Below are 12,002 nucleotides of genomic sequence, written 5' to 3'. Positions count from 1 at the left end.
TGCAGCTAGAGAAAACGAGATACATTACAAATTCATGTGACTCTAATACCTTCTCATGTCTGGAATGGCTTCTGCTGACATAAGGGCTCTAATTTAGCATTAGCTAGATGATCTTGCTTAATGACCTCTTTCCAGGCAAGTGCAGTCATTCATATCTCTGCTGCCTGATCTGCAACTAATAGGCTCTGCTGGGAATGGAAATAATACCCTGATTCCTTCATGTACATTTCCTTCCCTTCTCTTGCCTTCTAGAGTTTGAGAAATGCTTGTCTAACATATGTGCCTTGCACACAGATAAAAAAAGGAATTATATACAATGCAAATTAGCAGATCTCTTACTGTGTTGTATCAAAAACACTGGTGTACAATAAAGAATAAATGGGGATTAAATCCCTTCTACCACTATTCCACAGAGAAAACAAGATTTTTAAGGTTTTGAAAAAACCAGAGACTCCAGCCATTGGACAAATATATCTAGTGAGCTTCTGCACTTCGAAGCATGGAAGAAAATACAAGAGACTACAGTGGAAGGGACGAAGAAAGCACAAAAGCAGCTCTTTTTGTTATCTAAAATAGCAGAGCCATGCTTAGGCACAATTGAACTAAATGTTAAACATAGCTGTTGACTACCAAAGGGCATAAGCTTTAACATTTCTCCTTGTGAAGAAAATCAATCTGCTGCATTCAAACTAAAAATACTTCGCTCTCCAACAACAGCAGAAACCAGCCATCATTTTGAATGACAAGAACGGTGTCACAAAATCCCTTTGGAATGTCATACTGAAAACCACATCATACCAGGCTAGCTGTAGGATTGATTTTCTTCGTTTCAACTTTCTTCTCTGCAGTTAACTTGCTCACTGATTGCTGAGCCACTTTAATTCTGAAACAGAGAAAAGGAGTCATTAGATTTGATGAAATGAAAGGTATTCTGGCTCTGCTTGATATATACTTTGTAAGAAGCCTCACCAGTAACTTTTCTTTGGGCACATTAGCCCAACAAACCACTACTTCTATTTAAACGCACTTAATAAACTACCAAAAATAGATCAAAGTACATTTTCAAATGGAAAAAATCAAAAGCAAAAGGACAGCCTGTCTCTATTGCTCCTTGAAAATGTCATCGGAAAAATGATTTCTCTGTTCTTGCAGGATCTGGATTTTATGGAGTATCTTTCCCACCAAAAAGATGTGCTATCAAGGCAAAAAGATCCTCCTCTGAAAAAAAAAAGAGCTAGCTGGCTTAATCTGTTGTACACACAGAACCTGCTATTTTAGCAGGCCATTTGCCAGGCTATACATTACATTTCCTCTGAAAACCTTGAAATGAAAGCATCTGCCAGTTTTTTTGTTAATGTTTTCCATGTTGCTTTAGATGGAACTGACTGACCAGCCTCACTGATGTGGCACTAGGAGGTACAAGAGGTTCTTATCTCAGGGTAGTTAAAGCTGTCTTGTGTACAGCAACAGACTAGACTGCCAAAAGTACTGTAGAGATAAGGGAAAAGAAGAACACATCTGATTCCTCTGCTTCTTGCCTTTTACTCTCAGGGTCTTGCATACAGAACCTTTCCTTCTGTGGGGATTTAACAAGAAGAACCAATGAGAAGTTTAATCAGGAGGAAGAGGAGAAACAGAGAATTAAAGAAAAAGGGACTTGATTCTCCTTGTACAGACTGGAAAGTGCATAGGAAATTATGTGCTAAACAGTGATAAAAAGGAAATAAAATTCTTGGCACTCCTAATAGAGGATCTGCCCAGTGCTAAGTGCCTCTATAATACTGATAGTACATTCAACTACTTTAAATTCTATATGCAAAATGCAAAAAGAGGGAGGTTGGGAGTGAATTTTTACAAGCAAGGAGAACTCAGTAAAGCAATTTTCAGTAATGTACACCAAGTCAAGTCTTTTACTAGAAGCAACACAATTCTTGGCACTCTCAAACTGAAAAATTCTACTTTCTTCTCCTATTTAACTTTTTCCACTGGCAGAAATAATTGCTATGCCCAGTCAAAAAGTATTTAAAATACCACGTCCAGTTCAAACCACTTTTGACACACTCAATTTTTGAGGAATTTTGGAAGAAAAGCAAAAAGAAAAGTGGATTATAGCTGCAATTACTGATGTGTACTTCCTTGTTGTAACAATAGCAGCAAGCTGTATTCTTTTTAAAACACAGAACACATTCATACATCCATTACTGTCTTTATCAATGTTGGAAATGTTATCAGTGTCGGAAACAAAAAATTTCTTCTCAGCGTATTTTAGAAGCAGGTACAGGATAGTTCCTGGTGTTGTCTCACTTTTGAGTGCTTAAGAAGAGGAGAAAACAGTTACACTACTTTCAACTAAACTTACTATTTATTATATGATTATAAATTATTATTCTGTACATTTTTTAAACACAGCTGGTGTATTTTTAGAACTTAATTAGCGTTCCCTGTTTCTACATGTAAACAACTACGTGACAGCACACCATTCCATCCATCCCTTTATTTTTGTTAATCTGCACAGTTCACTTCTTAATGCAGGATGACTGCACCCACTGGACAGCATGCTTTTCCTCACAGCTACAACATTTATGCAAAGATGATGATGAATTTCAAGATGGTTTTCTTCTCATCAGAATCACACCAAGTGATCAGCTCCTAAACTCTTCCCTATTTTGAGCACATTTTCTATCTGATCACATTCTCCTTGGTTCTAGAAGTGTTTTCAAATAGTTTTCAAATGTCTTGAGTTCACACTTCCACACAAAGGTAGAATTATAGGGATTACAAACTTTTAGATTCAAAAAGAGAAGATTATGCCTACCACTGATACAGACCTAGCTCTGTATTATAGGGCATATTTTCACTATTTCTAGGAAATAGTGATGTTTAAAAATAGAATGAAAGATGGGGCCAAACTTTAGGCAGGGCCTATTGCAAAAGGAAAAGGGGTAATAGTTTTAAATTAAAAAGCCAATTTAGATTAGGTATAAGGAAGAAGGTTTTTACAATGAGGGTGCTGAAACAGAATCAAGCCCTGAAATGGAGGGCCACAATCTACAGCTCACAGTGACAAGGACAGTTTTGGACAGAGAGCATTGGTAAGGACAAAGAGACCAGAATGGATGACAGAGTAGCTGAACCACAACACAAGACAAGGGTGACTGAGCACTGGAACAGGTTGCCCAGAGAGGTTGTGGAATCTCCCTCACTGGAGATATTCAAGAACTGTCTGGATGCAATGCTGTGCCATGTGCTCCAGGATGGCCCTGCTTGAGCAGGGAGGCTGGACCAGGTGAGCCACTGTGGTCCCCTCCAAGCTGGCCCGTGGCTAACTGAGCAAGCAGTCATGAGGCCAAAACATTATGGAATGCAGGTCACCCAAGCCTTCAAATCTGATAAGCTGCAACATGGATGTGTTCAAAAGAAAAGTTATTCTCCTTCAACTGTGATCAAAAGAAGTCAATGCACCTTAATTAATAAAGAAGATATGGTGTCAAACTGAGTGGTACTGCACATTAGCACACAATATGGAAAATATTGAATGAAACAATTAACAAAACTATGTATTTTTAAATATGAGAACCATGACTCCAATACTGCATATGTATCCTTACTATAATCTATGGGAATGTAATTGGCTTTTCCCTGACTCTATGTGGCAGTGGTGTCTTCCTCTGTAAACTGGATGAAAGCCAAACCTCAAATTAGAAGTTATTAGTGAAAAATAAAGACATTATTTTTATTCAAAATTATTTTCATTCTGTACCTAGGGATGCAGAAACCTGATCTAAACATAAGGCTGTGTTTATTATAAAGAAGTTTCCTCTGTAAGCTCAGGAAAATACGTTTTTTTCCTTACAGGAAAAGATACTACCAAGCCAGGGACTAAGTAGATAAAGTGATTATCGTTTTCACCTCTGGTTTCCACTCAAGTCAGACAGAAGGCAGCATGGACTGTCACACTCCATCCTATGAAGTTTCCCAGTTAGGAAAACCAGAATCCCTTGTAAATGAAGCAATTGCTGCTCACATACTCATGTTCTGCTCTGTTATTGTGCAACAACAGAGACCAAATTATCTGGTTTTCTCTCAGCTTCTCAATAATCTGGAAAATCCATTCTTTTTGCTTCTACAGCTCCTTTCATGCAGCTGGTGGGTTATGTGGATAGCTGTGGGTTAGGAAATAACTTGGAATGACAGTTCTTTGTCACCTGAGCTTCCCATGACTAGAACTTTAAAATTCTCCCATAAAACTGTTTTGGCATAGGGAAAAGTTGTGCAAACAAAATTTCAGATATGGGCAGAAATGAACAAGCGGAGGTAGCACAGTCAACATCAACTACTCAATCTAGAGCCAAGCTGCATATCCAGTCCAGACCCTTAACACAGCTGAACAGTGACTTCCCTTAGGACAGTGAGAAATCCCCACAGCTTACATTCCTTTCATGTGTTAAATGCCTTTCTACTCTCGGTCCTATTTCTGTATGCAGCTCATAAACTAAACTCAAGTCACAGCTCCATTTCCTGACAACTGTTAGCCCATGAAATAAAACAGGTTAGATTTCAGTATCAAAATTTTAGAAGACAGGTGTTTGTGTAGTACCTGGCCTGGCAGATGGTTTTACAGAGTACTTAACTAGCTTTAAAATTAGAAGCCTTATACCAGATTCTGAAGTTTAAACGTAGCCACTTCTATTACTGTGTTGTACAATACAACTTCCCATCAAGCCTTCAGGCCTAAATCCTCTGGAAAGAACTTGGCCATTACTGATCAAATCTTTAGATTGCATTTAAACTAAATGTTCACTAACTAAATTAGTAAAATACAGTAAAATGTATGTTGTCAGTGGATTTTGTCATTAAACCTCAAATTGCCAATATGTTTGATATGTTTCTTTTTTTTCTGGATGTACTGACAGTGGTTTGTATACAAAGTTATCTACAAAGTAAGTGAAAAATTTCATCTCTGTAGCAACAAAGAATAAGATTTAATTTTTTTTTTCTTTTAGGAAAGTTGATGCATAAGAAAAACCAATAGGAAGACAAGGGTTAAAGAACAAAAATATACTTCAGTTCATCTGAGATGGCCACTGGCAAATATTTAGGAGTATATAAAGACAGCTAAAGCCTAGTGATAATCACCAGAATGCTTTTGCAGCTGGGAACTCTCTTAATGTGCAAGTCCTTCATAGATTTTGCTAATATAATTTTGCATTGCTACCATTTAGAAGCAATGCAAGCTTTTACCATCTGTGACATCTTGTGACAAAGTGTTTCTGTTTTCAAGATGAAATATATAATTCTGTTCATTAAATAGTGATCATGTCTTCTCCAGCTATTGAGACAAATTTTGGTTCTGTTTTTGATTTCTGAATTCTGGCCTATTTGTATGCAGATTCAATCTGAAAGAGATTACTTCATCCAGTACAGTAACCATTTTTTTGTAGCAATCTTATCCTTGCAAGAGTCAGCAGTGAGTTGAGTTAAATTAAAAGCAACAATTCTTTCCTATTTTAATTATTTCATATTTGAAGGGTAACAGGCATAAACATATTATTGTAATCTTTGTCACATTTATTTTGCAAAACATAATCACAGTTTGTGATGAAACTCACTGCAAACTACTAGTATTTCTTCTGTATTTATACTTTTTCCTTATTTCAGACTTGTCTAGGACATCCTCTTAAAATATAATTTAATATGTATAATGGATTTAAGTTGTTATATATAAATATTTGTTTTGGTTCTGAATTCATAGACATGCTCACTGCAAATAAAATTAGTACTTTAAGAAAAGGAGGTGACAGTGGAAATATCTGCAATCCACCTTGCTCTAAGTGCTTTATTGCCAAAAACTCCAACTTTTTAGTCTTCAATTCAGCTATCATCTCAAAATTTCATACACAGAAAAAAGCATAAAAGCAGTTGATGTACCTGAATGCATACACGTTGTAAATTATAAAACTGTCAACAACTGAATTTTGATTCAAAACAGCACCAAAAAAAAGTTTCCAACATTAGGTGCACTTACATTCAGCTGTTTGTCACAGATGATGTGATCGTCAAAGTAAATTTTATTTCATTGTACTTGAATTCTGGTATTGAAGGGAAAGTAAACTGTCATCTTATTCCTATCAGACCTATGGTTTGGAAAATAGTTTTCATTTTATCCCTATAGTCATTTAGATATCATATCATATCATATCATATCATATCATATCATCTTTTTTTTTTTTTTTTTTTAATCTGTAACTCCATCTTGCATTCCCAAATTATGTGCAAATTTTGTCCAGGAAAGACACAATGACTCAGTTATATTTTGCAGGCAGCTAATTTATTTTCATGGTGAGGTTAAATGCAGGGCAGCTCAGTTGAAGTGTTTCCTCTACTTTAGGAAAAAGTGTCATTGAAATCTCATTAGATTCCTACAGTTGTGTTACATTTGGCAGCCAAGCAGCTTTAGACAAAACAGGCTCTTTGCAGCTGAGACTGTCATTTAGTTAAAGACAGCACGCTTTTTTCCTGAAACTCAAAGATTTTAAAGATGTCTGTTATACAATGCAATGTAGTAAGTTTGGGATACAAAATTTTAATTTTGGAATCATAGATCTTTTGAACTATTTTTTCTAGTATTAAGTTTAACCTAATAAATTTTTAATTATTCCTTTTATTAATGATCATTCTGTACATTATCATCAAATTTTTATGTGTCATATTTCTTGAAAGACAAATTACAATCCACTATTAACGTTCCTATGTAAATGTAAATAATTAGCTAATTGCTACGCATTTTATATTGGGTTTCTTCAGGTCCTGAAATTTGAAAGGTGGAATAGGAAATTTGAATAGGTGGATAGGTGAACTATCATTCACCTATCATTAGGTGTTCACATAATGATATCAATGCCTCAGTTTCAGAACTTACATTTGCAATTACTGACTTACAATGTTTCTTCCTCTTTAAAACTTCCTTCAAAACAAAATAAGGGTTCATGACAAAAATGTTCTCTTTCCTTTTTTTAAATTGAATTGCAATCTTTAAAAATGCACAACAAATAGTGCATCCAATTAATTAGCTAGTAAAGGAAGACAGCTGTCCATTCCTGTCATTCTAAGGTTTTTAGTTACCAGTGTGTACAATGATTCTTCCCTTGCTTTCAAACTTTTTTGGACAGCAGTTCATCAATTGTTAGTTTCATACTTTGTTAAACAGGACCCTTAAATGATTAAGACTTTACAAGACATTTTCAGGTGATGTAAAAAGCTTTTCCACCATTCTAATCTACTGATTTCACTATGTCTTTCTTTTCAGTAGCACACTACAGAACAATTTATAATGATGAAAATAGCTCTTTTGTCATTCTAATTGACTATTTACACAAGGCTCCTCATTTTAACAGCTCATCATCTTGATGAATCACCCAAGTTTGAATGTAAAGGGCAATAAACTGTGCTTTTGAGACTAATGAAACTTTGAAAAATAATTTGAAGTGAGCTTTGAAGAACAGTCTATATGACCCAGAAAGTGTCAGCACCTAGAAGTATTACAGTAACTGCTGCTCTGCATTCTACTGTATTGCTGTACCTGGAACAGGAATAAGGCATCTGTCAGAGGAACTGGTGATATATTTGTTCTGTGTTTTTATTTGTAGATTTGACTGATACAGCTATTAAACCACAAGAAATTGTCACCTCACCTGAGTATGAAAGCACACAATATAGCAGTCTACTTACAAAGATTTTGTGATTATTGTATTAAGATAGTTAAGAAGCTATGTACTGTTAAAACATAAGCCACTTCAAATCAACTTATTTGAAAGGATCATTGTGTGGCATATGATAGAGATAATTCATGCTATTTATGTATAAAATATTGTAGAATCCAAGCTGTGTCTTTGACCACCCGGCTGGGAGCAGAGCCTTATTTTTATTCAATTAGTTCCCCGACAACGTGTAGATAATATCAAGCCGGTTAACGTACGAATGAAACCTTCCCACCATGATTGCTGACTTCCCTGGAATGTCAGGGCCACTCACCAGGACCTGCACCTGGGAAGATTGCATCTACCACACTCAAGCACTGGGTGCCACCCTGCTCTATGTGAATGCAGGCTCTTCCGAAGCGTTCAGACAACCATCTAGACATCTGGACTCACTTCTGTCTATTCCTGCACATCTATGGCCCCAGTTCTACATGTGAAGGGACACAAAGGAACATCCGGTCATTTCTGCCTCAGGCAGAATAAACTGTATGTAAGCTCGCTGCATGGAGCACGCTGACACTTTGTCGGTCGGATACGCAGGGTTGACGCTGCCTTGGCTGTGGTGGTTTTTCTCGAAATTCTATTTTGTTAACGATCTAATAAATCATTGCTAAATTTTCTTATAAATTTGGTTTCCAATTTGATCATTTATAACAATTGTGTACCATTAGCAAGGTGCTAATTACATAAAAAAGAAAGGTCTGCATGGTCTGGATTTTTTTTTTCTCGGGCAGTTAACTTCTCTTCCTCCTAACTGCTTTTGGAACAAAAATAAGTCATGATTCAGCAGAAAATATATCCCTGAGATGATCTCTATCATGACCATAGCAACATGCTTGGGACTTTTTATTTTATACAGTTTTTAACATGTAAACCAAATTTGCATATTGATTTAGATACAAAGAAAGAAAAGATTATTTGTAAATGTTTGCATTTGTCAGCTTCCAAAATCAATCAATAGATGATACAAAAAGCTACAACTTTCACATGTTTTAAAACTGTAAAATCTATAAAGCAATGCTGATAAGGTTGATAAATGAAGAATTTGTAACTTCGACATCTAGTCCTTCAAAAAATCTACTTTATAGGAACTGAAAGCGCCACTGATTTGAAGCAAAATGGAAAATATAAGTGTAAATGAGTGTTCTACTTTTGCTTGCTCTCTTAAAGACATTTTAATCTACCTCTTTGTCAATTTGGTACAAGCACCTGGATTTAAATTTCATGCTGAAAGTAATTGCTCCATTCTTTTCCAAAGAATGACTACATTACCACTCTAGGTCTTTTCAAATGAATTGTAACATGCTGAGCGTGATGAGCTTGTAGTAGAATTGCTTTTTTTTGTGTAAAAGACTTAAAGTTTCTTTAAGAAAACCAAGAAAATAATTGAAGGTTTTAGGTTTTTGGGTTCTTTTACTCTAACTAATAAAATCAGGAGACTGTTGTGAGATCTAGCGGCAAGCAGTTTGATGTCCTCAGCAGGACACCAAAACTCAGAAGTAGTGCTGTAAATTCAGTGTGGGGCTTCGACACTATGCTAAGTGTGGCCTGAATCTCTGGGGCTTCTCTTTGATGCAAGTGCAGTATATTAACTGGAAAAGCATTCACTTTTATTTGTCTGTACTGTCTGCGACAGCAATATCGCCTCATTTAGGCTAGTTCAACATGAAAATGCACAGAGAAGCAATCTGTTATAAATTAGCACAGCTCTCCTTTCATTTTACTAGCTAGTAATTGGAAGGGGTTACAAAAGTGTAATTTATCAGATTATATGTGTTTATCTTTTTGTGGGGACAGCATGCCTTTGGTGAATTTTCCTACGCACCCTGAGGGAATAATCTTTCCTTGATGTCCATTAGATCTGAAAGTAAACAATGACGCCTGTGAAATATAGGAGTATAATTTGTTGGGTTTGAGAAGCAGCAGTTTCCCAGACATCTAAAATGGTATTAATGACTTTATTAGAACCTTACCGTTCCTTGGAAATGCTTTTGCTCTCTCGTTTCCAAATGGTCTTGAAGTCACTGCAGAATTCGTACCACACTGTGAAAACGTAGTTTGGTGTGATCTCCTTCTCACCAGGCTTTGGCTTTATCCCAAAGTATCCCACTGTTTCTTCAAAGCTGCAAGGCAGGGGGAAAGAAAAGAAACCAGTCAACACATAAGCCCACTGGGGAAACAGTTTCTCTGATTCAGTAGTCAAGGCTGGCAATTACCATAACTTCTCTTTAGCCTTGGAAATCACAGCAGCAATTCTTGCTAAGTATAACTAACCTTCCAACACCCACCTCTTTTCTAGGAGGGTAACTTACAGATGCACAAGCCACCACAGAGATGTCACACTGGCAAATCATGGGTGTTCAATTATAATGAGAAAAGCTTAACTTCTTGCCTTACAGGGAATGCTGTAATATATTTATTTATTTTATTCTGCTGCACTCCATGAAGATCCTATTCTCCCATTTAACTTTACTGAAGGACTCTGGAAGAGCCACACACCAAGTCAGGAAAAAAATCTCTAAGTGTGACTGAACATAGTCTTCTAGTATTTAGGGAGAATTGGGAGTAGCAACAACCAAGCCACAGACAGTGCCAATAGTAATTCTGCAAAAGTTTTACTGAAAATAATCTCCTTTGACATATGTCAATAAACAATTAATTTTACAAAAATACATTGCCAGTATTAGAATGCTTTTAAAAAGATTTTATAATGTGGCTGTTACTGAATTGCTATACAGCTGGACATTTTCAAAGTATTCTTTTATTACAGACAGTAGTTCCAAGAGCATTTTAACTGATTGTGCATTTTTAACTTTATGACATTGCTTTGTATACCTAAAATGGAACAACTCTCATAACTAAGTACTTATATAAATAAAAGTATGTTCACTTTTGTTAAAGTTGAATCCCTTTTCTCTGCAAAGTAGATGCAGCAATCCTGAAACATTTGGTGATATTTGTTAAAAATAATGCTATAATTTAAAAGCAATGGTAACAACATATTTTAAAATAAGTAATATTTCCTGGAATAATCATTTTATTTAATCATAAGAAAGCTATATTCTTCTTTAGAGTTGCAAATAGGTTCTTAATCTAAACACCGGATGTGTAAATTTTGAAAATAAAATAAATAATTTTGAAGACCTGTAAGGAGTCTCCAGCCATTCAACTTGTTACATGAACAATGGATGCAGCTTTGGCATCTTTCTTCATTTATATTTGCATTTGCAGAGTCCACATTGCATGTTTTCATACAGAAATACAAGGTTAGGCTCAAGATTTTTTGACTTAGTTTGAAATTAAAGCTCTTTAGCTTAGTTTGAAGAATATAAAGTATTCATCAAAAACTACAGATATTATCCAAAATAAAGCAATATATGCTCGAGCTACTTCACAAAGAACCTTGGATTTTATCCACATGAGCCAATATGCTCTGGGATTTTTTTTTGACACATTAACGATAGAAACTATGCTGTGCAATATCCCATACTGTTCAAGGTAAGCTATTAAAATAATAGTTTTTTAAAATCCTCATATGTGATAACCTTAACCTTTTACATTCTTGCTAGGTTTTGCATGAAACATTTAACTATATTTCAAATTAACTGATGTTCCATATTTAAACAATCAGAAAGAAATATGTGTATATAGGGCCATACATAACACTCAGAGTTAATGGGTCTTGCAGTGACACTAGGAGGAGAAACAGAAAAATAAACAAACAAACAAATAAACCAAATACCGCTTTAAATATCTGTGCAAAACGTTTTTGTTTTCAAACTCTAAAAATAATAAAATACCTTAGTCATAATTACGTGGTTAAAACCATTTATGGTACTGGGCAATGTCACGTGCATTACGTTCACTTGGGCCAAATGCTCCTCAGCTGTTCACAGCACTTTCACTGGGATAGCTTCACCAAGAGCAGCAAGAACAGAGACTCTTCTCAGCTTTGCTTCATGTAACAGCAGCCCCAGGTACATTGTGCATTCTTCTACCTAACAGAGCCCTTCACCATCCCTGCTGGAGCATACAGAGGCGGGGTCCTGAAATCCTGCACCATCTTTCTCTGCCTTCATCCTGACACTTTGCATCCTCTCTTCCTTTCTTCATGAGCCCCATTAGCACTCCTTTGCTTTTGCCCACCTTAATCTGGCTTCCTGGGCTACTTTCTGCCTTTCTAAAGTAGTAATTTAAAATACTGAATATTCAGTTGGCAATTAAAAACCCCAAACTCTGTGTTGG

At 35.9% G+C, this 12,002-nt stretch overlaps 1 protein-coding gene across 6 annotated transcripts in view; it reads right to left on the bottom strand.

Annotated features, from left to right (window-relative positions):
• The window catches only part of FMN1 (formin 1), a 176,620-nt gene that overhangs the window by 7,996 nt on the left and 156,622 nt on the right, over positions 1–12,002 (bottom strand). For all 6 annotated transcript variants that reach the window (XM_077180357.1, XM_077180356.1, XM_077180359.1 and 3 more), the window contains 2 exons: positions 9,731–9,880; positions 799–883 (listed from right to left, as the gene is read on the bottom strand). In XM_077180357.1, coding sequence (XP_077036472.1) covers positions 799–883; positions 9,731–9,880 — 235 coding nt within the window. The remainder of the gene's footprint in view (positions 1–798; positions 884–9,730; positions 9,881–12,002) is intronic.

Source organism: Agelaius phoeniceus, chromosome 6 (genome assembly GCF_051311805.1).
Source record: "Agelaius phoeniceus isolate bAgePho1 chromosome 6, bAgePho1.hap1, whole genome shotgun sequence".
Taxonomy (NCBI): Eukaryota; Metazoa; Chordata; class Aves; order Passeriformes; family Icteridae; genus Agelaius; species Agelaius phoeniceus.
This window is presented reverse-complemented; position numbering and strand designations above follow the sequence as displayed.